The sequence below is a fragment of the Raphanus sativus genome, chromosome 6, assembly GCF_000801105.2.
Source record: "Raphanus sativus cultivar WK10039 chromosome 6, ASM80110v3, whole genome shotgun sequence".
Classification (NCBI taxonomy): Eukaryota; Viridiplantae; Streptophyta; class Magnoliopsida; order Brassicales; family Brassicaceae; genus Raphanus; species Raphanus sativus.
Genome location: NC_079516.1, coordinates 23,493,211 through 23,514,324, shown reverse-complemented (window position 1 = coordinate 23,514,324; position 21,114 = coordinate 23,493,211). Strand labels below are relative to the sequence as shown.

General features: G+C 43.7%; 3 protein-coding genes across 4 annotated transcripts in view; 1 reads left to right on the top strand and 2 right to left on the bottom strand.

Moving 5' to 3' along the window:
• The window catches only part of LOC108821540 (uncharacterized), a 3,762-nt gene extending 1,800 nt beyond the window's left edge, over window positions 1-1,962 (top strand). Inside the window, exon 2 of the mRNA XM_056987093.1 lies at window positions 1,923-1,962. Within this exon, the coding sequence (XP_056843073.1) occupies window positions 1,923-1,962 (40 nt within the window). The remainder of the gene's footprint in view (window positions 1-1,922) is intronic.
• A 7,880-nt stretch (window positions 1,963-9,842) lies between these two features.
• Window positions 9,843-14,578, bottom strand: LOC108822351 (probable RNA-dependent RNA polymerase 5). Of its 2 annotated transcripts, none has more exons than XM_018595401.2 (18): window positions 14,222-14,578; window positions 13,995-14,142; window positions 13,765-13,894; window positions 13,601-13,675; window positions 13,312-13,495; window positions 12,972-13,173; window positions 12,799-12,886; window positions 12,576-12,719; window positions 12,459-12,485; window positions 12,294-12,365; window positions 12,091-12,197; window positions 11,864-12,012; window positions 11,569-11,791; window positions 11,252-11,477; window positions 10,984-11,135; window positions 10,587-10,882; window positions 10,338-10,492; window positions 9,843-10,188 (listed from the first exon to the last, which is right to left on the bottom strand). In XM_018595401.2, the coding sequence occupies exons 1-18, from the start codon at window positions 14,526-14,528 to the stop codon at window positions 9,949-9,951; spliced, it is 2,925 nt and encodes a 974-aa protein (XP_018450903.1). In that variant the 5' UTR covers window positions 14,529-14,578; the 3' UTR covers window positions 9,843-9,948. The 2 variants fall into 2 exon arrangements, with proteins under 2 accessions (XP_018450903.1, XP_018450904.1); XM_018595402.2 differs by having other exon boundaries at window positions 13,995-14,139.
• A 1,291-nt stretch (window positions 14,579-15,869) lies between these two features.
• Window positions 15,870-20,746, bottom strand: LOC108833826 (probable RNA-dependent RNA polymerase 5). The gene is made up of 17 exons (XM_056989172.1): window positions 20,357-20,746; window positions 20,138-20,279; window positions 19,896-20,028; window positions 19,686-19,760; window positions 19,401-19,575; window positions 19,087-19,285; window positions 18,912-18,999; window positions 18,641-18,802; window positions 18,497-18,568; window positions 18,248-18,354; window positions 18,008-18,156; window positions 17,704-17,926; window positions 17,375-17,600; window positions 17,149-17,297; window positions 16,759-17,063; window positions 16,458-16,657; window positions 15,870-16,373 (listed from the first exon to the last, which is right to left on the bottom strand). Exons 1-17 carry the CDS (start codon window positions 20,652-20,654, stop codon window positions 16,137-16,139), a joined length of 2,940 nt encoding a protein of 979 aa, XP_056845152.1. The 5' UTR covers window positions 20,655-20,746; the 3' UTR covers window positions 15,870-16,136.
• Window positions 20,747-21,114: the final 368 nt, after the last annotated feature.

Sequence of the window (21,114 nt, the reverse complement as noted above, 5' to 3'; positions counted from 1 at the left end):
AGTTTTCCCCGAGGATCCCGGCTTATCTGCTGGGCCACGCACGGACGAAGTTAATACGAGTTTAGTTTGGAATAAATGCGTAAAATAAAGAGAGTAAAAGAAAGATCTTATTTCCGAATTCGCGGAGAGCGTTTGAACAACAGGTCGAGATCTCGGCCACAAGAGCTGTCGATCGTCGCTAGTCTCAAACCTAGATCTAACCTAGTTGAGTCGCAGCTCGCTAAAAAGGAAATAAGCCTAAGTTCTAAGTTGCTCTAGAGTGGTTTCTTTCTTCTGATTTCGGATCCCCCTTCCTCTGCCCTAGCTTTGCTTATATACTCCCATATGACGGTCTATTCTTGATGGGCTGAGTCTGCCGCGAGCTGGGGCTTTTTCCATTTTCGTCGGCCTTCGTGTTTTATCGGGAAAGTTGACATTTATCCTTTCGGAAATTTGACATTTATCCTTTCGGAAGTTTAACATTTATCTTGTTATGTGAAGAAGATAATTGTAACCCGTCGTATCTATCTTTTAGAAAAATCGTAAATGGGCCGTCCGATCGGGTTTGGTCCCTTTCGGGCCGTCTTCCGACTTCCGTTGTTTTCTACGATTTCTTGAAAGAATGCTCCTACTTGGATGTCGAGTCTTCGGAAGATCTTCGATCCATTGCTGAGGCGAATGGTGTTTTAAGATAACCATCACCGTTTTATACGAAGTCTTTCGTCCGTTGACGTCTTACGGGTTCTCCGAAATCTTGGAGCAGAAAAGGAGTTTTGTTTGCGGGATCTCGGAAAGTCGCAAAACACGGATTTCTGGCGACCCGGGGCCTAGATCTTATGCACAAAGACTAACGCCGATGACCCGAGCCAGCACGGGGCTAGCCGCCTGCGGCCACGGCCAGCACGGGCGCTAGCCGCCGGCGGCCACGGCCAGCACGGGGGCTAGCCGCCCGGCGGCCACGGCCAGCACGGGCGCTAGCCGCCGGCGGCCACGGCCAGCACGGGCTAGCCCGGCCGGCGGCCACGGCCAGCACGGGCGCTAGCCGCCGGGCGGCCACGGCCAGCGCGGGAGCTAGCCGCCCGGCGGCCACGGCCGCGACCGGAGTCGGCTGCTCGGTTCCTTCGGCTTGTGCGTGTTTTGCGTTCTTTAGTTTTCCGTAGGTTTTCCTCGTGTAGAAAACGTTTCTAGCCGTTGATTTCGAGATGATTAATCTCGAACTTAATATTTTCCCAAGGTTTCTCGATTAACAATTAGTCTCTCGAGGTTGCTCTAACATCTTTCATTTTTTCCGAGACTTTCGGACATCGATTTCGTCTTGACCGATTTTGACCCCAACAGTTAGCCCCCCAGCTAGCTAGGAGCCGTAGAGTTTGTAGGTCCTAGCTTGCGGTATGGTTCGTGAGGAAAGTATGGAGACGAAATCGTGTCGAAGGTCGGGGTGAATAGTCAAATCCTTGCCTATAAAGACTTGTGAATTCTTTACCATTCTTATTTCACCCAAGAATCTTAAGTTAATCTCTCTCTTGCAATTCTCTCTCTACCTTTAAGAAAAGAATGACTTCAAGATCAAAATCCTCGAGGAGGCAGTCTCACTCGTCTTCGGATAGTTTCCATGCCGAGGAGGAAGTTCCGAAACCCGAGGTTCCAGAGATTGACAGGAGCGCGTATTGCGACGCCGTCTTCGGTTCTGATGCTCCCCTTCCCGTGATCCCGATTCCCCGGCGACCTCTGAGGATGCGTAAGGAAACTGACTCGCCGAGCGAAGTATCCCTGAATATCTCGGAACTCTTCGAGAGTTTTATGAGGTTCCGAAGGGAGTCATGTTTCGCATTCCTCGTGGGAATGAGAGTTCGGAGCATCCTCCGAAGGGTTACTTTACTTGCTACGAGGCGTTCCTGACGCAATGCCGACTGTGGTTCCCAATCCCTGGGGTCATTGTTCAGGCTCTCGACCGTATCGGAATCATTGTTCTTGGCGTTGTGATTTTGAGTTACGAGTTAGGGATGGACCTTAGCCCTGCTGACTTCGAAGGGTTGTGGAACTCCAAGACGACGAGCATCAATGGAGTATACTCCATGAAGGCGAGGACCAATTTTTCGGTAATCCATGGAGTCACCTCGCACGCCAAGGATTACGTTGACCGTTTCTTTTTCGTGAGGATAGATGGAGAGTCTGTCGAGGAAGGCTTTCTCCACCTATTCCCGACGGACTGGTTGTACCAACGAGGTAAGATTGTCGCATCCCCTTTCTTAGAATCCGAAAAGCGAGTACTGAACTGTGTTTTTTTTTTTTTTTTTAGAGAACAGGTGTCTCGCGCATGTTCCTTCCGATCTTTCGACCAAGAGAGACATTTTTAGGACAATGCCTTGTTCCTGGAACTCCTTTACTCTTGACCGGATTCGAGGGGCGGTCGCGCTTCACCGATCGCGAGGCGGTACGCGGCCCTGTGTCAATGATAGATCCTACGTTTTTGCCCCTTCAAGGCGGAGGCGGAGATCTCGGAAGGATAAAGGGATTGCTTTCGAGGCCTCGTCGGGAGATGGTGAGCTGCCGAGATACGATCCTGACTTCACTACAGAGAATCAGGGTGTTCCTCCCCCGGGTGACTTCTTTGATGAACTCCCTCCGGCGTTTTCCCGTGACGAGTCTTTGGACAACGAGGAGAGGGACAAGGTGACTGCGGAGGGTGCTCGCTTGGTCAACGAGGTTTGTTTTGAAACTTGAGTAAATCCCCTTTTCTTTTTATTTGACCTCGACTTCTTTGCAGGCCGTGAGAGTGTGGAACGCATCGATCGATGGAAGTTTCCGTACTGCCCGGCTGGCCCGTTTCAAAGCGGAGGAAACGGAAAGGGAATTCGCCAAGTATCGGTTGGAGGTGGAGGAGCAAAAACGCCGGCAAGCCGAGGTCCAGGCTCGAGCCCTCGTTCGTGCGGAAAGGAGCGGGCGGAGAAGAGCTGCCGCCGAGCTGAACCGAAGGGCCGAAAATTTTCTCTACCGAATTCGAAGCGTACAAAGAGGCTCAGGACTTTGTAGGCGATTTTCGCGAGTGTCGTGGTTCGGTCGGTACTCTACACAAGATGCAGCGTGGGGTTTCTCTCTTTCCGGCGAACTTGCCCGATGGATGGCTCGATGAGAATATGCGCTAACGCCGAATCCTTTGTTCCTCCGATCGAAGGGAGAATTCGAGAGTTGTGGAATCCTATCCAAGTCTCGGAAGATACGGCGGATGTAGGCGCGGGTTTGAATGCAGGCGACGGGGGTGAAGAGGTCGACCAGCCCGACTCCTCGTTTGGAATATCTCTAACCGATTGTTATGCATTCGATTATAATTTGTGATAGGCCAAGTGTGGCTGTTGTATGTATGTGTTGCGACCCTTAGGAGGTCGCGGTGACTTGGCCGTTGGTGGCTTTTGAATCCCTGCTATGAATGCTTTTATGAATTCTGCGTTTTGATTTATACTTTCGTCAAGTGTAGAGGGTTTGAATACGTGCAGTCACTTCGTATTCAATCTCTTTTTTTTTGTCGCTTGATCCGTAGGTTACTTTGTAGCGAACGTTAGGTTTGTAAGCGATAAGAGGCAAATTTTGGAATCTCGTATTCTGGATACTTATGCCTATGAGATGTCTTAGATACCAGCAAGGCCGGGTTTAGGGCAAGACCTAGGTCTACTTTCGGACTGAAGCTGTGCGATGACAAATCGGCTTTCGTTTTGCCTGTTTGCGATTTCGACCTGACTCGTACCGTTTTAGAATCTGCGAAGTGCTTATCGGCTTATATGATTCGTTTGGATACGAGTCGAGCTACTTCCTTTACGAAGAGCTAACCAAAATTTGGATTTTTTGTATAGCGCGCTATGGTATCCTTGTCGGATGCAAGAGGACTTCGTTAGAAGCCAGACTACGAATTTGATTGAGTGAAACGTTTCTATGTTTTTCCGTCGGGGCCAATCGACGGAAATGAACTTTAGAGTCGCGGACAAACTGTTTGATAGAGTTTTTTAGAGTCGCGGATGGACTGTTTGGAGGAGAATGGAGAATCAAGACTTTTCGGGAACTAACGACGTCTCGCGTCCCTCAAAGATATGATTTTCGTTTTCCGTAATGTTTATGCGTTGAGTAAGCATTTGAATTAAGGACTTTATAATGTAGAGTACATGTGAAAAGTATTTTTGCAGGAGTACAAGGATGTTTGTCCCCATCTTTCCCCCCCCCTTTTTGGTGAGGGGGATAGCTGAACTCGTCGGGTTGCGACGAGCTGCCTACGTACCTCTTGCGAGGATCAAGCCATCTCGTAGTTCTGTTTCTATCGCGGTTGCTATTACTCCACGATTTCCGGCGCCTTGACTGATTCAGTTAAGTCGGTGGTCGCGTTGGGAGTTAGGTCATCCGTTCTTTCGGCGATGGACTCGAGGATTTTCCCGCTATCCTGAGTTGTGGCCTGTTCGGACAAATCCGAGCTGTTCTTTGCTGAGTTCTCGGAGATATTCAGATGCTTCTTAGTTCGCTTCGGGTTAGCTACTGGGGCATTCCGATTGCTGCGCAATTTATGTTCGGCCAGGAAGCAGAGTCGCGACTGTTTTTGGCTTCCCCAGATTACCGTTGTTCCAGTCGGTGTTGGAAACTTGACGCTGAGATGGTAAGTGGACGGAACTGCCTTCATGGCGTTTATCCAAGGAGTTCCCATTATGGCGTTATAGATAGCCGGGTTATCCACTACCGTGAATTCGACGATCTTCGTGACTTCTTTAGCCATGACCGGGAGTCTGATTTTTCCGAGGGTCATGGACGTGACGCCGAGAATCCAGTCAACGGTCTTGGTTCTGGGATGACTTCTCCGAGGGGTATGTTCATCCTCTGCATAGTGTCGCGGAACATGATGTTGACCGTGCTTCCTGTGTCGATGAGGATGCGGCCGACTTCGAGATCCTGAATCACCAAGTCGATGACCAGAGGATCGTAGTGGGGTTTATCGAGTCCGGCCGTATCCTGTTCCTCGAAGATGATTGCGTGATTGCGAACGTCGTCCTCTGGACACCATTCGGGGCTTGTTTCGGCCCTCCGTCCGTAGGCTTTGATCGACGAAACGGAGTCCTGGTAAAAATGCGATCCTCCGATGATCATGTTGATCCTTTGGCGGTTGTTGTTGTTTCCTTCGCCGTCTTGTCTCCGTCCGCGTTTTTCGCCCGATTGAGTTCCAGGAGCGTTATTCTCAGGATTGGCTCCGTTGGTCTTCGGCGGACGGTCAGAATCTAGGAGCAGGTCTTTCACGCTCCTGATCGTCGCTAGTTCGCCGGCAAGCAGCTTCGTAATGAGTCTAGCGCCGAGGACTTTGCAGTTGGCGGTGGAGTGACCTCTCGTCTGATGGAACTCGCAGCTGGAATTGTCCTTGTACGAGTTCCGCATCCAAGTGTTTCCGGCGGTCCTTCCTTGTTCGGAATTGACGGCGTAGTTATGTTCGCCTTGGACGTCTTCCCCTTCGTGATGGACGTACTTATCGCTACGAGAGGTTTTCTTCTTGCCGGACGCTTTCTGCGGTCCATGCTTTTGTGCTAGGACTTTCATCTCTTCTTCCATGATGATGAAATCCGTCGCCTTGTGGAGAGTGTCATGGATGGTGCGTGGCCTCTCCAAAGAAATCCACTTTCGGAATTTCGATTTGTACCAGAGGTTTTTGTCAGGGCGTCTATGGCGACTCTGTCGTCGAGGCCTGTTACCTGGACATCACGAGTTTGTACCTCCTTATGTAGTCGCGGAGCGGTTCGTCTTCCTTTTGAATTAGACTCCAAAGGTCTACGTCGGAAGTTTTCCTGTCCATGAACATGGAGAATTGCTTCAGAAAAGCTGAAGCAAGCTGGCGGAAACTTCCGATGGAGTTTCTTTTCAAGTGTGAGAACCACTCGAGCGCAGCACCTCTGAGGTTCTCGACGAATAGAAGCCAGCAGCCGACGTCCTTTTCCCGCTCCGGAAGTTGAGACCTTGCCATCGCAATCTGGAAGGACTGCAGATGTGCCTTCGGATCTGTGGTTCCGTCGTAGGTGGGAAGCTTTATTTTCTCGGGATCTGAGACTCGTGCGTCTGTGATTCGAGAGGTGAACGGGGTCTTTCTCGATTCCTCGAGGAGCAGGTCGATCTCGGGGCAGTGCTGGTTGCGTGGTGAATCTGCGATTTTACCGCTTTCACCTCGGCTGCAGTTTTTGCGATGTACTCGCGCAAATCATGGATCTCGTTGGCGCCGTTCGCGCTCCTTTGTCTACGTTGGCTGCGATAGGCCCGAGTCTGGTCTTCAGCCAACCTCTCTTGCTCTGACCAGTAGAGGTCTTCTTTCTCTTCTGTCATGGGTTTTTCGAAGGCTGCCGCCAGTCTAGCTGACTGACTTCAGGTCCTTCTGTGGTGGATGTCGGCGTCTTCGTCGGACGGATCCGATCGATCGCTGATATCCAGATTGATTCTTTCGACGTCGTCTCCTTCGTTTCCCTTTGCGGGAGATGAGATGTTATCTGTCGTTTTCTTCTGCCCCGCCGGAGTGGTATCGTCAAGGATGAGTTCCGGGGATTTTCTCGGGGCATCTTTTTCTTGGTCTCCGGCAGTTCCGAAGTCGAGCCTCCTGACACGCCTCACCTTGGTGGATCCGCGCGGGAGTTTGCTTTTCGATGTTAAGGTATTGACCTGTTTAGCGAGTGAAGCCATTAGTTTCTCTTGTTCTTCGACCGTTTCTGGCGGTGGCGAACAGTTCCTTCACCTGGTCCAGCATCGCGGTGTTTGCTTCGGCAGTGACCGTCGATACGTTTCCGGCAGGAGTCTTCTCAGCGTTGGCATCGACGGCTGGTCCGTCGTGCGTTTGCTTGTCTTTTTCCGCGTTAGCAGACATGCTTAACTGGGCGTGCGTAGTTGCGAGAAAGATAAATCCGTGTATCCCCCTCCTTCTAGCGCCAAACTGTGGGAACCGAAATTCGCACTGTCGATTTTAGCTAAGTTTAAACGTAGGAAAACTAAGTTGACATAGTTTTCCCCGAGGATCCCGGCTATCTGCTGGGCCACGCACGACGAAGTTAATACTAGTTTAGTTTGAGAATAAATGCGTAAAATAAAGAGAGCAAAAGAAAGAATCTTATTTCCGAATTCGCGGAGAGCGTTTGAGCAACAGGTCGAGATCTCGGCCGCAAGAGCTGTCGATCGTAGCTAGTCTCAAAACCTAGATCTAACCTAGTTGAGTCGCAGCTCGCTAAAAAGGAAATAAAAGCCTAAGTTCTAAGTTTCTCTAGAGTGGTTTCTTTCTCCTGATTTCGGATCCCCCTTCCTTTGCCCATAGCTTTGCTTATATACTCCCATATGACGGTCTATTCTTGATGGGCTGAGTCTGCCGCGAGCTGGGCTTTTTCCATTTTCGTCGGCCTTCGTGTTTATCGGGAAAGTTGATTTTCCATTTTCGTCGGCCTTCGTGTTTATCGGGAAAGTTGACATTTATCCTTTCGGAAATTTGACATTTATCCTTTCGGAAGTTTAACATTTATCTTGTTATGTGAAGATAATTGTAAACCGTCGTATCTATCTTTTAGAAAATCGTAAATGGGCCGCCCGATCGGGTTTGGTCCCTTTCAAGCCGTCTTCCGGACTTCCGTTGTTTTCTACGATTTCTTTGAAAGAATGCTCCTACTTGGATGTCGAGTCTTTCGGAAGATCTTCGATCCATTGCTGAGGCGAATGGTGTTTTAAGATAACCATCACCGTCTTATATGAAGTCTTTCTGTCCGTTGACGTCTTACGGGTTCTCCGAAATCTTGGAGCAGAAAAAGGAGTTTTGTTTGGGGGATCTCGGAAAGTCACAAAACACGGATTTCTGGCGACCCGGGGGCCTAGATCTTATGCACGAAGACTAACCGCCCGACGACCCGAGCCAGCACGGAGCTAGCCGCCCGGCGGCCACGGCCAGCACGGGCGCTAGCCGCCGGCGGCCACGGCCAGCACGGGGGCTAGCCGCCCGGCGACCATGGCCAGCACGGGCGCTAGCCGCCGGCGGCCACGGCCAGCACGGGGCTAGCCGCCGGCGGCCACGGCCAGCACGGGGCTAGCCGCCGGCGGCCACGGCCAGCACGGGGCTAGCCGCCGGCGGCCACGGCCAGCACGGGGCTAGCCGCCCGGCGGCCACGGCCAGCACGGGCGCTAGCCGCCGGCGGCCACGGCCAGCGCGGGGGCTAGCCGCCCGGCGGCCACGGCCGCGACCGGAGTCGGCTGCTCGGTTCCTTCGGCTTGTGCGTGTTTTTGCGTTCTTTTTAGTTTTCCGTAGATTTTTCCTCGTGTAGAAAATGTTCCTAGCCGTTGATTTCGAGATGATTAATCTCGAACTTAATATTTTCCCAAGGTTTCTCGATTATCAATTAGTCTCTCGAGGTTGCTCTAACATCTTTCATGTTTTTCCGAGACTTTCGGACATCGATTTCGTCTTGACCGATTTTGACCCCAACATCTGTTTGTAGAGCATTCTGCACCAGGTGTGGCAAGAGATGCATTTCCCCTTCCATTCTGAAGGATTCAAAGAATGGAGTTGTTGAATACTTCTGCTCTCTCAATTGTTTATTTCATTAGACATATCTTAGCGGCCATGCATCAACAAGTTGGCATTTTCTCTTCCATTCTTAAGGTTTCCAGGGGTGGAATTGTTAAATACTTTTGCTCTTTAGAATGTTACATAGTTTTTAAAATCTAATAATATTTTTATTGTTCGAATGAATCCTCTGCTTGACAGTACTTGAATCCTGAAACAGTAGTTTACATACAAAGCATAACTCTGAGCAGCTTTGTTCATAGGTCTCAACGGTAGAGACGATAGGTGGGGCTGTACATGCTGTCCCCTGAATTTGAAAGGCAAAGAAGAGACTCTTTTGTAATTTGAAGAAGTCTAAACCATTACGTGTATATGTCTTGGTGGAATGGTTTGGAAACAATAAGCTTCAAGATTAATTTGGTACATGTATTACAGGCTTCTAGATCACTCAACACTGATAACTAGCTGAAATAAATTTAATTAAAGGTTCATTATTATTTAACATAATTTTCTTACAAAAACATTTCATAAGCAAATACACACACGAAAGTATAATAAAGTAGAGGATAAGGGTAGATTTAGACCTAAAACAAAGGGCACACCACATCTTGAACGGATATCTTAACCTATCTATAGATTAGGTTTTTACTAAGGTAAGATATAAGAAATATTTATATGGATGTATATGAATGATACACTAATATTTCTTTCTTATAATGTGGTCTTACGATAATTTATTTCTTATTGAAATTGTTAAACTATAATGACACTTGGTAACCAATAAAATGGTAACTAAAGAAGTTTAATTTCCTAGCTAATGACTTAACTAATGGACAAGTGATTAATGTTTTAGAAGGTTTCTCACATTGTGACTCATGAAAACATGTGTCAATGTAAAAAGGCATTTGAATCAAGTTCAATGCATCAAAGGAGAAATGTTCTAGAAATCTAAAACACTTGTCATTACTCAACCTTGATGGATGGTTGAGATTAGAGGATCAAACTTGCCAAAGAAGTGAGAAAGACTTGGTGAAGAAGTAATCAAAACTTGATGAGGAAGTTAGGTCCCTCTCCCCACCTATAAATAGTTGGTTTTGGATCATCACAAAGCAACATCAAGAAAAATCTAAAAAAAACACATAAAGAAAGGTCGTAGACAAAGGGAGAAAAAGCTTAGCTTCAACTTAAAGATCAAGAGATCATCTTCCATGATCAAGAGATCATCTTCATATGTTCAAAACCATTCATAAAGATTTCCGCAGCAATGAATCGAGGTATTCCAAAAATCTTTCTTATAGTTCTACTATTTGATTAGTCTAGATGTTAAAGATCTTAGGGTTCATGTAAAATAAAGTTTACATAAGATACTTGACTCGCACTTTCAACAAAAGGCTTATTTTCTTACAAGAACAAGGCAGATAACAAGTTCATCCCCAAAGCTCATTAAGCATCGCGAGTGAACATACTAAGGATTTCCCCTGGGTCTTCGCAAGGTAAAACCTGCATAGGACTGGTCCTGCAACCTTCCAGACAAACCCACAGTTTCGAACGTTTTTCATTTTGATTGCATGATCATAAACGATGTTGTAAAGTGCCAAGGCTTGGGGATAAAGTTCTTCCAGACTTTTCATGCTGTCTTCAAACCCTGCAGCACCACTATAGAACTCCTGCCACACAAGCAGATACACAAATGCTCAGAATTGTTTGTTTATAATTGTAAAGAATTAGAACGAGTCTTGTTGGGGAGAGACTTCCATGGGACATGTAAACAAAACATATATTAATTATGTTGGTGGCTCCATCAAAAAGAGCTTACCTGCTTGTATTTCTGAATAACTTCACTGGCTGATCCATCTTTGTTACCCATAGCCTGGCTCATCTCCTTTCTGTAATTATCATACCACCGTCCATATTTCTCCATATGAGAATCAGAGACCGGTTCATCTTGGAAACAAGTGAGTTTACTGATCTCTGAATTGTATAAACCGCAGTTAAAAAAAATATAAATGATTTATTTATGTATGTGTTCTAACTATTAGTAGTCAGTACAAGAAAGGTCCATTACCAGCTGATTCCTCTGATGTCTGTGATTTAACCAAGTCATAGATTAGTCCAAGAATAGAAGTGGAAATGAATTTCTGATCACGCTCCATGTAATGAGGGAAAATGTCAGGCTTCAGCTCCACTGGGAGATTGACCTCAGCACCTTGCTTAGGTGCATCAAGAGCATCATAGTATATATCAATGAGCTTTAACATTTTCTTCTTCATTTCAGATTTTTCCTCAGCCCTGTCATCTCCTAGTGTGAGGAATTGGTCCATTTTTGTTAACCAGCTATCAGCAGCCATCCCTACAACATTGCTGTAGACCCAAGAGAAAAAAAGAAAAGAAACATGAATCCCAAATATACATATTTTTGTTTTTTTCTTTTTTTTTGGTATTAAAAAGTAAGTTGAGAGTACCTAGCATGGAATCTTGTCTTCAAGTACATATTAAAAAGCTCTTCTTCCAACTCTTCTTGTGAAAGTTGGCTTGGCTTTTTAGCAGAGTTAATGTTATTAGGAGGAGTCGAACTCACCCAGGGCTCATGACTTGGTTTTAAGTGTTCAAGTAGCTTAAAAAGAAAGCAAACCAGAGAAAATCAGGTCACAACAATAAACCAATTTTACTTTCTAATTTGGTGCATTATATATAGTATACAATTTTGACATTCTGATGAATATTATTTACCTCTGGATTTCTTGAGATGAAATACATATCGCCATCAAAGTCACCACCTGCAATCTCATCACCCAAAGATCTTGGACCTTTCTGAGGGAAGAACACACCATACTTTGAGTTTCCAACATACTCCTCCAAGGCCTTGACATAAGTAGCCTTAAGTACATGTATGTCTCCAAAATGTAGTCCAGGATTCCTGTAAACTAGCACATTCCCTGAAATTTGGCCAGACTCACTACACCAAACCACAACAAAGAAAGGAACATCTAACTCACAAATCCATGGAAAACTCAAAAAGTGAAAGAGCAAGAGATTAAGAAGCATACAGGATGACACAGACTTCATCTTCCTTTAACTCTCCGGTGGGATCAACTGTACCCATGAGATAGTAAGATTCACTCACAGGAAGCCTTCCTGCTTTGAGATCATTCTTCTCTGTTTTTGAAAAAATAGAGAGCTGATCCTGCAAGTGTGGTTCGTCAAGTGGGATACCAGCCAAAATCATTTGTGCAGCGTTGTGATCGTCCATATCTCCATAATTAAGGGCAGCTGAAAAAATAAATTGACTGACTTCTTAGAAGCAGCTCGTAAGTTAAATAGAGACTTTGGAATGTTGAGGACCTTTAAGAGCAGCTCGCTTGTTGTTGAAGATGGTTTTTGACTCTTTCAATGTGTTGCGCAGTATATTCAAAAAGAAGTCATCAGGAACTCCTCCATAGCTAAGCAGCGCAACCAAGTATCTTGATAGCCTTGCTCTGTTTGGTGGATTACTGGATGATGGAAACAAGTAGATGTTACTATCAGCAACTTTAGTATCAAAACAAGAAGTATCCATGAAACAGACTAACCTTGTAGTGACTACCTCCAAGGAGTCAAAAGTGCTAGAATTTGACAAGTCTGGATCTTTATAAACCTTGATCATAGAAGGTCGAACCTGGACAGTCCCAGGAGGAAGCTGCCAAAATTTGAAGCAAGATAAGAAAATAACTTGCAAACATTTAAACAAACAAAAAATGGATTTTGTAGTGAAAAAGAACCAGAGCAGCCTTACTTTCTTGTTCAAGAGAAAAGTTCCCTTAACAGCATAGCCCTCATAAAACATCCGGAACTGGATCAGAAGAGGCTGTTTGGAAGAAAGAAAAGTATTAATTTTACTGCTCTGTTCAGTAATACAATCAACCATAAAGAGGGGAGTAGTGTAGACTTTATTACATACCGGGTCTTGTTTACAAGCTCCCTGCACCTAAGTATGAAAAAAACATGATAAGGAAACATGAGAGTGAACAAAGTGAACCTAGGACATTTCCCTTTGTCATGGAAATAGAGAACATACCTGAACACTATCACTCCTGAGGCATTTTCCCTTAAATATATTTACTGGACACATCCGAGCAAGGTCCTCCGAGATGTAGCCAGTGCCATCTGAATGTATACATGGTTTCCCATTCTTATCCAGAACATCATTATTGTTTTTATCCTGCAATTGGAACCACATTAGAGACAACTCTAAGTAGACGACGTAGTCTTGAAGGACACATGTATTAAGAAAGATGTACATGGCAGTGTATATCATCTATTTCTTCAAAGGTTATCCCAGCCATGTCAACTTCAAGCTTCTTAGTCTTTGAAAGAATTAATGAAAACCTGAAGCATCAACAAATATGCTCAAAGATGAAACATATATATTGGCAATGCCTCCGGTAGAGGCTCAGAGAAGAAACTTGAGTACCTTGCCATATACTTGGCCAGAGATGGCAACGTGTGGACATGCATAAAATGCATGCGAGCCTCATAAATTGACTTGCCAGAAAAGATGTAAGGGGTTCCCATATCATTTGCAGAAGTAGAGTCTGTGCGTATAAAATAGCATTTCACTCCCTTTGTAGAAAAGTCTTTCTTCTTCTTCTCTTCTTTCCCTCCACCTTTGGAAACTGTTTCAACAGTGTGTTAAGAAACAAGCTCTAAATATCTAGTTTTTAAACCCAAAGAAAGAATATTTAACAAATGAAAAATAGTGTTTGTATGTGCAATGACATGAATGATTCTTAGTCAAGAGAAAATAGACCCACCAAAAAATTGATAACTGCGTAACCCAATCCTGATACCATTCTTGGCAATCCTTTTGTATGCAGAGTAAGGGTCATTACTATATGTTGACGAGTTTTTGGGGACATCTGCAAACTTGACCGTCAAAACATTATCATCACCCAAGACCTTGTGCAGGTGTGTTCCAGTGGGTTCAAGAAGAGGGCCCTGTAAACATAAGTATCAGCATGTTGAGTCAATGTCAAATACTTTACATGAGAAAATGCAAACATTAATGAAAAAATAGTAGTTAAAGAGTGTAATGAAAGGAACCTTGAGTGTGTAACTTCCGTCAAAAGCAACATGACACTGATAGTAATGCGTCTTCCCACTATCCCATTCGAGTGACTGCAGAAAAGGAAGTATGTAAGTCTCTGTTTCTTGTCAATATACTTTTAGAAAATGCGATCATGAAATATAAAAGCAGCAATGTATACCACTCTACGGTCTGTCTGGGAACAATAACGCCGGCCCAAGCGGTCCCACACAGCTACCTCATATGCAACCATAGGCAAATCCTTCCACTGCCTGATCTCATCAGCAGTTATAACCTGAGCCAGAGATTTCCTATAAAACATACAAAACTGTTTGTTCTTTTTTCCTAAAGTATCACAGAAAAGGTAAATATTACATAAAATAGATTGAAAACTTGCAGGCATAAAAATACCCTGGAATGTAGCTAAGCAACAGAAAGGCCTTCTTAAACTCAAGTTCACCCAAAGCTAAGATCTCAGGAGGAATGTTCTGAGATCCTCCATAGTTTTCTCTTTTCATACACTTGGGAGAAGGAGGTTCAGAGTCAAGAGACATCTCTTCTACAAGCAAACGTAGTAAACTACTCTTGAGCATCAGAAAGTAGATATTTTCACTGTTTTCTGTTTTGTGATAACTGACCTCGAAGACGAAGACGGTGTCTTGCAGCAAGAGATTGATTAGTTGCCTGGTCAAGCAAAAAGTTGATGAATCTATCGAGGGTCGTCTTCACTTGCTCAGAGTTTAAGACTTTCCTGAGAGTATCTGAAGCTAACTCCTCAGAAACCAAAGATAGTCTCTTCCTAGTCTCATCATTTATCGGACCAAGATTGTGTTTCCTGTATATTTCTTCTAGAGCTGCTTCAACCGGACCAGGAAGAGTGTTCTCTGACCGTGAAGAAGCTTGATAGCCACCGTTAACATACTGACTAGTAGTTCTGTTTTCCATTTTTCTCTGTTGTTTTTTGGTTCACTTATTCTTGTATGGTTTTTCTTCTTCCGAGTCTAGAGTGAGTCTTTTATAAAGAAGCAAGGAAACTTCACAGAGAAGGAATAAGTACAAAGAGGAAGAAGTCTAATTGGCTAACCAAAAAGAAACCTTTTCACTGTGTTAAATTGATTGACAAGAAAGAGCCACGCAACTTCGTATGATAAATTGAAAAAGACTAATAATTGTTGATTGGCACTTATACCCCTATTGTTAGTCATATATTACCGAAACGCAAACATTTTCTGGCCGCCTAAATATGAAAAGGGCGCCAATTGCAAACCCTCTGCCTCCCCTAGAGCTTTTTTCATACAATATTCAATTCCACAATCGGAACAGTAAGTACGAGGCGAGAGTGAAACCATCAAAGACTCGAAGGGTGCCCTCTAGCGATTCCGGAGAACCATCAGTGAATACAACTACATCATCTGCAAAGCTCAGGTGGGATAGGCTAACCTCACGGCACCAAGGGTGGTAACCTATACTACCAGTAGTGACTGATGGGTTTAGCATCTTGGAGAGGACGTTTTTCAAAGAGATAGGGAGCAACCCTGACGGACGCCTCTAACACTAGAGAAAAACCCCTCCAATTCCCCATTCACTGACACTGAAAACCCTGTTGTGTCTATGCAGCTCCGGGTAATTCATGAACGAAAGTGTGGCTTCAATAAAAGACCATTGAACAGTATCAAATACCTTGGAGATATCTAGCTTGATTGCTGCTCTTGTGGAGACTGAATTTTTTGGTAATATTTTACTAGTTCTGTTGCCGGTAAGACATTCTCTAGTAGTAGTCTACCCTCAACAAAAGCACACTGGTTGAGCTTGATAGCCTCTGGCAGAGTTGCTTTGAGGCTCTTGTCTATGATCCTGGAAATGACCTTGTAAATCACATTGCAACAATGTATTGGTCTAAAATTCGTCATGCGATCAGCGGTAGTGGTTTTTGGTACCAGGAACAGCAGAGTAGTATTGATGCTCTTAGATAAGAAGCCAAACAAGAAGAAAGATTGGACAGCTGTGATGAAATCCCTTCCTATTATGGACCAGGCTGTGTGATTGACTTCTCCTCCGCTTTCTTGAGGTAGAATTTACACAGACCGGTCCTGCAACCTTCTAGACAAACTGGCAAACGATGTTGTCAAATATCAAATGCCAAGGCTTGTCGGTAGAGATCTTCCAGGATTTTCTGGCTGTCTCGTCCAAGGACGTTTGGCTGGTTCAAAGCGTTTAACTTGGAACATATATATTACAAGTTTCAAGATTACTCAACACTGGTGCAGCAGAGGTAACTAACCCATATAGTTGTAATTAGAGGTTCAATATTTAACATAATTTTCTTACAAGAACATTTCATAAGCAAATATACACATGAAAGAAAGTATCATACATTAGAGGATAAGGGTGGATTTAGAACTAAAAACAAAAGGAACTACACCATAATCTTGAACGGATAGCTTAGGCTTTTACTAAGATAAGATACTTGACTCACACTATATGATAATCACAACAAAAGAGGGCTTATTTATACTACAAGAAGAGGAAGGCAGAACAACAAATGCTTTGTGTTCATCCCCAAAGCTCTTTAACCACAGCGGGTGAAGATACGAAGGATTTCACCTGCGTTTTCTCCAGGTAGAACCTGCACAGCACCGGTCCTGCAACCTTCCACGCAAACCCACAGCCCCCAATCTTTTTCTTTTCGATTGCATGGTCGTAAGCGATGTTGTAAAGTGCCAAGGCTTGCGGATAAAGTTCTTCCAGAGTTTTCTTGCTATCTTCAAACCCTGCAGCACCATATAACTCCTGACACACAAACAGACACAAAATTTCAGAATTGTTTCCTGACGTCCATTAATTTTGTTGGTAGCATCAGATCAAAGAGCTTACCTGCTTGTATCTCTGAATCACTTCACTGGCTGATTCATCTTTCTCCTGCTTGTGTCTCTGAATAACTTCACTGGCTGATTCATCTTTGTCCCTCAAGGCCTGGGACATCTCCTTTAAGTAGTTTTTATACAACTGTCCCCATTTCTCCTTGTAAAAATCAGAAACCGGCTCATCTTTGAAACACGAGAGTTTACTGATCTCTGAATTGTAAACCACAGTTAAACAGATATTCAAGATGATGTAATGATTTGTTTATATGTCCTGATCATTAGTATAGTCACTAAGAGTAAAGGTCCATTACCAGATGATGGTCTGTGTTCATCTGCTGTCTGTGATTTAAAAAAGTCATAGATCATTCCAAGAATAGAAGTGGACTTGAACTTCTGATCACGCTCCATGTAATGTGGGAATATGTCAGGCTTCAGCTCGTCAGAAAGATAGACCTTAGCACCTTTCTTGGGTGCATCAAGAGCATCATAGTATATATCAGTCAGCTTCAACATTTTCTTCTTCATTTCCGCTTTTTCCTCAGCGTTCTCATCTCCTAGTATGAGGAAGCGGTCCATTATAGTTAACCAGCTATCAGCAGCTATCCCTACTACATTGCTGAAAATCGAGAAAAAAGGGATATCAATTACAAAGATTGATCCAAGACACAGTTTTGAATCTAGAAAGCTTAAGTTGAGGGTACCTAGCATGAAATCTTGCCTTCAAGAACATATCGAAAAGCTCTTCCTCCAGCTCTTGTGGTGAAAGATGGCTTGGCTTTCTAGCAGAGTTACCTTTAGTAGGAGGAGTCAAACTCACCCACGGTTCACTTGGTCTGAAGTGTTCAAGTAGCTAAAATAGATAGCAAACCAAAGAGAGTCAGGTTGCAACAATGCATAAGTTTACTTTCTAATGGAAGTGTTATTTACCTCTGGATTTCTGGAGATGAAATACAAATCGCCATCAAAGTCACCACCTGCAATCTCATCACCCAAAGATCTTGGACCTTTCTGAGGGAAGAACACACCATACTTTGAGTTTCCGACATACTCCTCCAAGGCCTTAACATATGTCGCCTTTAGTACATGTATGTCTCCAAAATGTAATCCAGGATTCCTGTAAACTAGCACATCCCCTGAAATTTGGCCAGACTCACTACACAAAACCACAACAAAGAAAGCAGTGAGGAAATGACATCTAACTCACAATTCCATGGAAAGACTCAAAAAGTGAAAGAGCAAGAGACAGAGAATCATACAGGATGACACAGACTTCATCTTCCTTGAGCAGTCCAGTGGGATCAACTGTACCCATGAGATAGTATGATTCACTCACAGGAAGCTTTCCTGCTTTGAGATCTTTCCTCTCTGTTTTTGAAAAAGTAAACAGCTGATCCTGCAAGTGTGGTTCATCAAGTGGGATACCAACCAATATCATTTGCGCAGCGTTCTGATCATCCATATCTCCATAATGAAGGGCAGCTGCACAAAATAAGTCGACTTCTTAGAAGATCCATCATGAGTCACATTGCAAGTTTGTAGGACTTTGGAACGTTAAAGCACCTTTAAGAGCAGCTCGTTTGTTGTTGAAGATTGTTTTCGTCTCTTCCAGGGTGTTGAGCAATGTATCCAGAAAGAATTCATCAGGGATTCCTCCATAGCTAAGCAGCGCAACCAAGTTTCTTGACAACTTTGTTCTTTTAGGTGGATTACTGGATGATGGAAACAACTACATGTCACTAGGATTACACATATATAGAGAGAGAGAGATGGAGATAACTTATGTATCAAATAAACACGTACCTTGTAGTGACAACCTCTAGGGAATCAAAAGTGCTAAAATTTGACAAAGCTGGATCTTTAGAGACTTTGATCATAGAAGGTCGAACCTGGACAGTCCGAGGAGGAAGCTGCCAAAGAACAGCAACATTAGGATTCAGCTTGCAAACATTTAAACAAACAAAATGGATTTTGTCATGTGGAAACAAGAGTTGTTGGACTGCACATACGATTCTTTAGTTAAGCTAATGGGAAAAGAGAGAGCAGACTTACTTTCTTGTTTAAGAGAAAAGTTCCCTTAACAGCATAGCCATCGTAAAACATCCTAAACTGGATCAGAAGAGGCTGTTTGGAAAAGTAATTGTGAGTTCAGTAACGGACAAGTATATAGTGGAGCATGAACAGGGGTATACATACCGGATCTTGAACAGGGGTTTGAACACTATCACTTCTGAGACATTTCCCTTTAAATACATTTACTGGACACATCCGAGCAAGGTCCTCAGAGATGTAGCCAGTGCCATCTGAATGAATACATGGTTTCCCATTCTTATCCAGAACATCATTATTGTTTTGATCCTGCAATTGGAAGAGATGGAAAAAGATTAAAGCACACAGTGAACACGACTAGTATAAGCTACTTAGATAGAGACACAATTCTTGTAGGACAAAGGAGTCGACAAAGTACATGGCAGTGTATATCATCGATTTTCTCGAAGTTGATCCCGGTCAGGTCAACTTCAAGCTTCTTGGTCTTTGAAAGAATCAATGAAAACCTAAAGCATCAACAAAAAACACAGAGTGACTCAAATTAAACACCAAATATAAAACAGTAGAGACTTAGAGAGAAGAAACTGAAGTACCTTGCCATGTAGTTGGCCAAAGATGGCAATGTGTGGACGTGCATAAAATGCATGCGAGCTTCATAAATTGACATCCCAGAAAAGATGTAAGGAGTTCCCATATCATTGGCAGATGTGGAGTCTGTGCGTATGAAGTAGCATTTCACTCCCTTTGTAGAAAAGTCTTTCTTCTTCTCTTCTTTTCCACCATCCTTGAAAACTGTTCAACAGAGTGTTATAACAAGCTCCAAATAAATAAATATTTTAACAGTGAAAAAGTGTTGTATGTGCACTGACATGAATGATAAGTAAATCAAGAGAGGAAATAGACCCACCAAAAAACTGATAACGACGTAACCCAAGCATGATACCATTCTTGGCAATCCTTCTGTATGTATTGTAACGGTCGGTTGAGAAGTTTTTCGGGACATCTGCAAACTTGACTGTCAAAACATTATCATCACCCAAGACCTTGTGCAGGTGTGTTCCAGTGGGTTCAAGAAGAGGGCCCTGTGAAAACAGTGTCTCCATTAGTATAAGCAGGTCAAGTCAAGGACTGTGGAATAGAGTGATAGCAACATGCAAAAAAAAATTGAAGTTAGTTGAAGAGTGGACTGAACCTTGAATGTGTAACTGCCATCCGAAGCAACATGACATTGATAGTATCGAGTCTTGGCACTATCACATTCAAGTGGCTGCAGAAACAGAGGAAGCATATAAAGTCCCAAACAGTAGAAAATATGTCTCTTTTTCTTGTTAATTCACCTTTAGAAATTCGTATCAATCATGAGATATATATGTAAATACCAAATAGAACAAACAGACAATACCAATCTACGGTCTGTTGGGGAACAAAATTTCTTCCCCAGACTGTCCCAAACGGCAGCTTCATAAGCAACCATAGACAAGTCCTTCCATCCTCTGATCTCTTCAGCAGTTATTGTAACCTGACCCACATCTTTCCTGCTTAACATAAAATGTATCAGCGAATAAAAGGTAACTCATACCATAACCAACATACAAGACAAAAAAAAAAAAAGTAGAAAACTTGGAGGCACAAACAAACACATACCCAGGAATGTAGGAAAGCAAGAGAAAGGCCTTTTTAAATTCAAGTTCACTCAAAGCTAAGAGCTGAGGAGGAATGTTAGGAGAAGACCCTCCATTGACTTGTCTTGTCAAAGAAGGAGCTTCAGGATCAACATATATCTCTTCTAGAATCAGAGCAACAATCACAGAGTCAAGTAAGAACCCACAAAAAACAAAGACTCTGGTTTTGATAGAAACTGACCTTGAGAAACTCTGCTTCGAGAGGAACTAGGAGGAGTAGACTTCGCCGGAAAACTTGTAAAAGCAAGCTTAGAAGCAATGAATCGGTCGAGGTTGTTCATCACCGGAGAATTAAAAGCTTTCCTGAGCAAATCGAAAGCTGACTCTTCAGGGATCGAAGAAAGTCTCTGCCTTGACTCGTCGTTTATCGGAGGACATTTGTGTTTGCTGTACACTTTCTCCAAAACGGTTTCGAGCCGAGCAGGAAGAACCATCACTATCACTGACCTCGGCTGAGAAGTAGAAGAAGAAGTTATCATTTTTTTTTCTTCCAAAAGCTTTCTTCTGCTTCTTCTCTGTCTTTCTCTATCTCTCTCTCTCTCTCTCGGAGCACAAACAGTGAAGACTCACTAGTTTATGCAGAGATATAAGGAAAGAAAAAAAGAGTCTACAGTGATGATGATGTGATTCGTTGATTTGACGACACGGAGAAGAGAAGAAGAAAGATTGCATCTTTTTATTCTCTCTCTTTTTAATAAGATTTGATGATATCTTTCGATACATAAATGCATCATATCTTTCGATACATATATGCCACATTTGGCGACAGCAACCGATCCCTACACTCTCTCACATTTTCTAAGATAACTCATGATCATGCATACTTGTATTCATCTGTTAACAATGCTCTTTCAAGGCTTGTGTTGTGGGTAGAGTTCCTCAAGCGCCACGTTTACTACCCTTTGGCCACTGGTCCCCTCACTGTGATTCGAAACATGA

Bases quoted from the DNA above. Each gene is read 5' to 3' on its own strand.
- LOC108822351 (XM_018595401.2), bottom strand. From the start codon at position 14,528: ATGGAAAACAGAACTACTAGTCAGTATGTTAACGGTGGCTATCAAGCT. The intron at 12,366-12,458 runs GTATGTAATAAA...TCTTCCAAACAG, and splicing joins GAGCTTGTAAACAAGACCCG to CCTCTTCTGATCCAGTTCCG. The intron at 10,883-10,983 runs GTACTCTCAACT...TTGGGTCTACAG, and splicing joins AAGACAAGATTCCATGCTAG to CAATGTTGTAGGGATGGCTG.
- LOC108833826 (XM_056989172.1), bottom strand. From the start codon at position 20,654: ATGATAACTTCTTCTTCTACTTCTCAGCCGAGGTCAGTGATAGTGATG. The intron at 20,029-20,137 runs GTATGTGTTTGT...TATGTTAAGCAG, and splicing joins TTGCTTTCCTACATTCCTGG to GAAAGATGTGGGTCAGGTTA. The intron at 17,927-18,007 runs GTGCTTTAACGT...TATTTTGTGCAG, and splicing joins CAAACGAGCTGCTCTTAAAG to CTGCCCTTCATTATGGAGAT.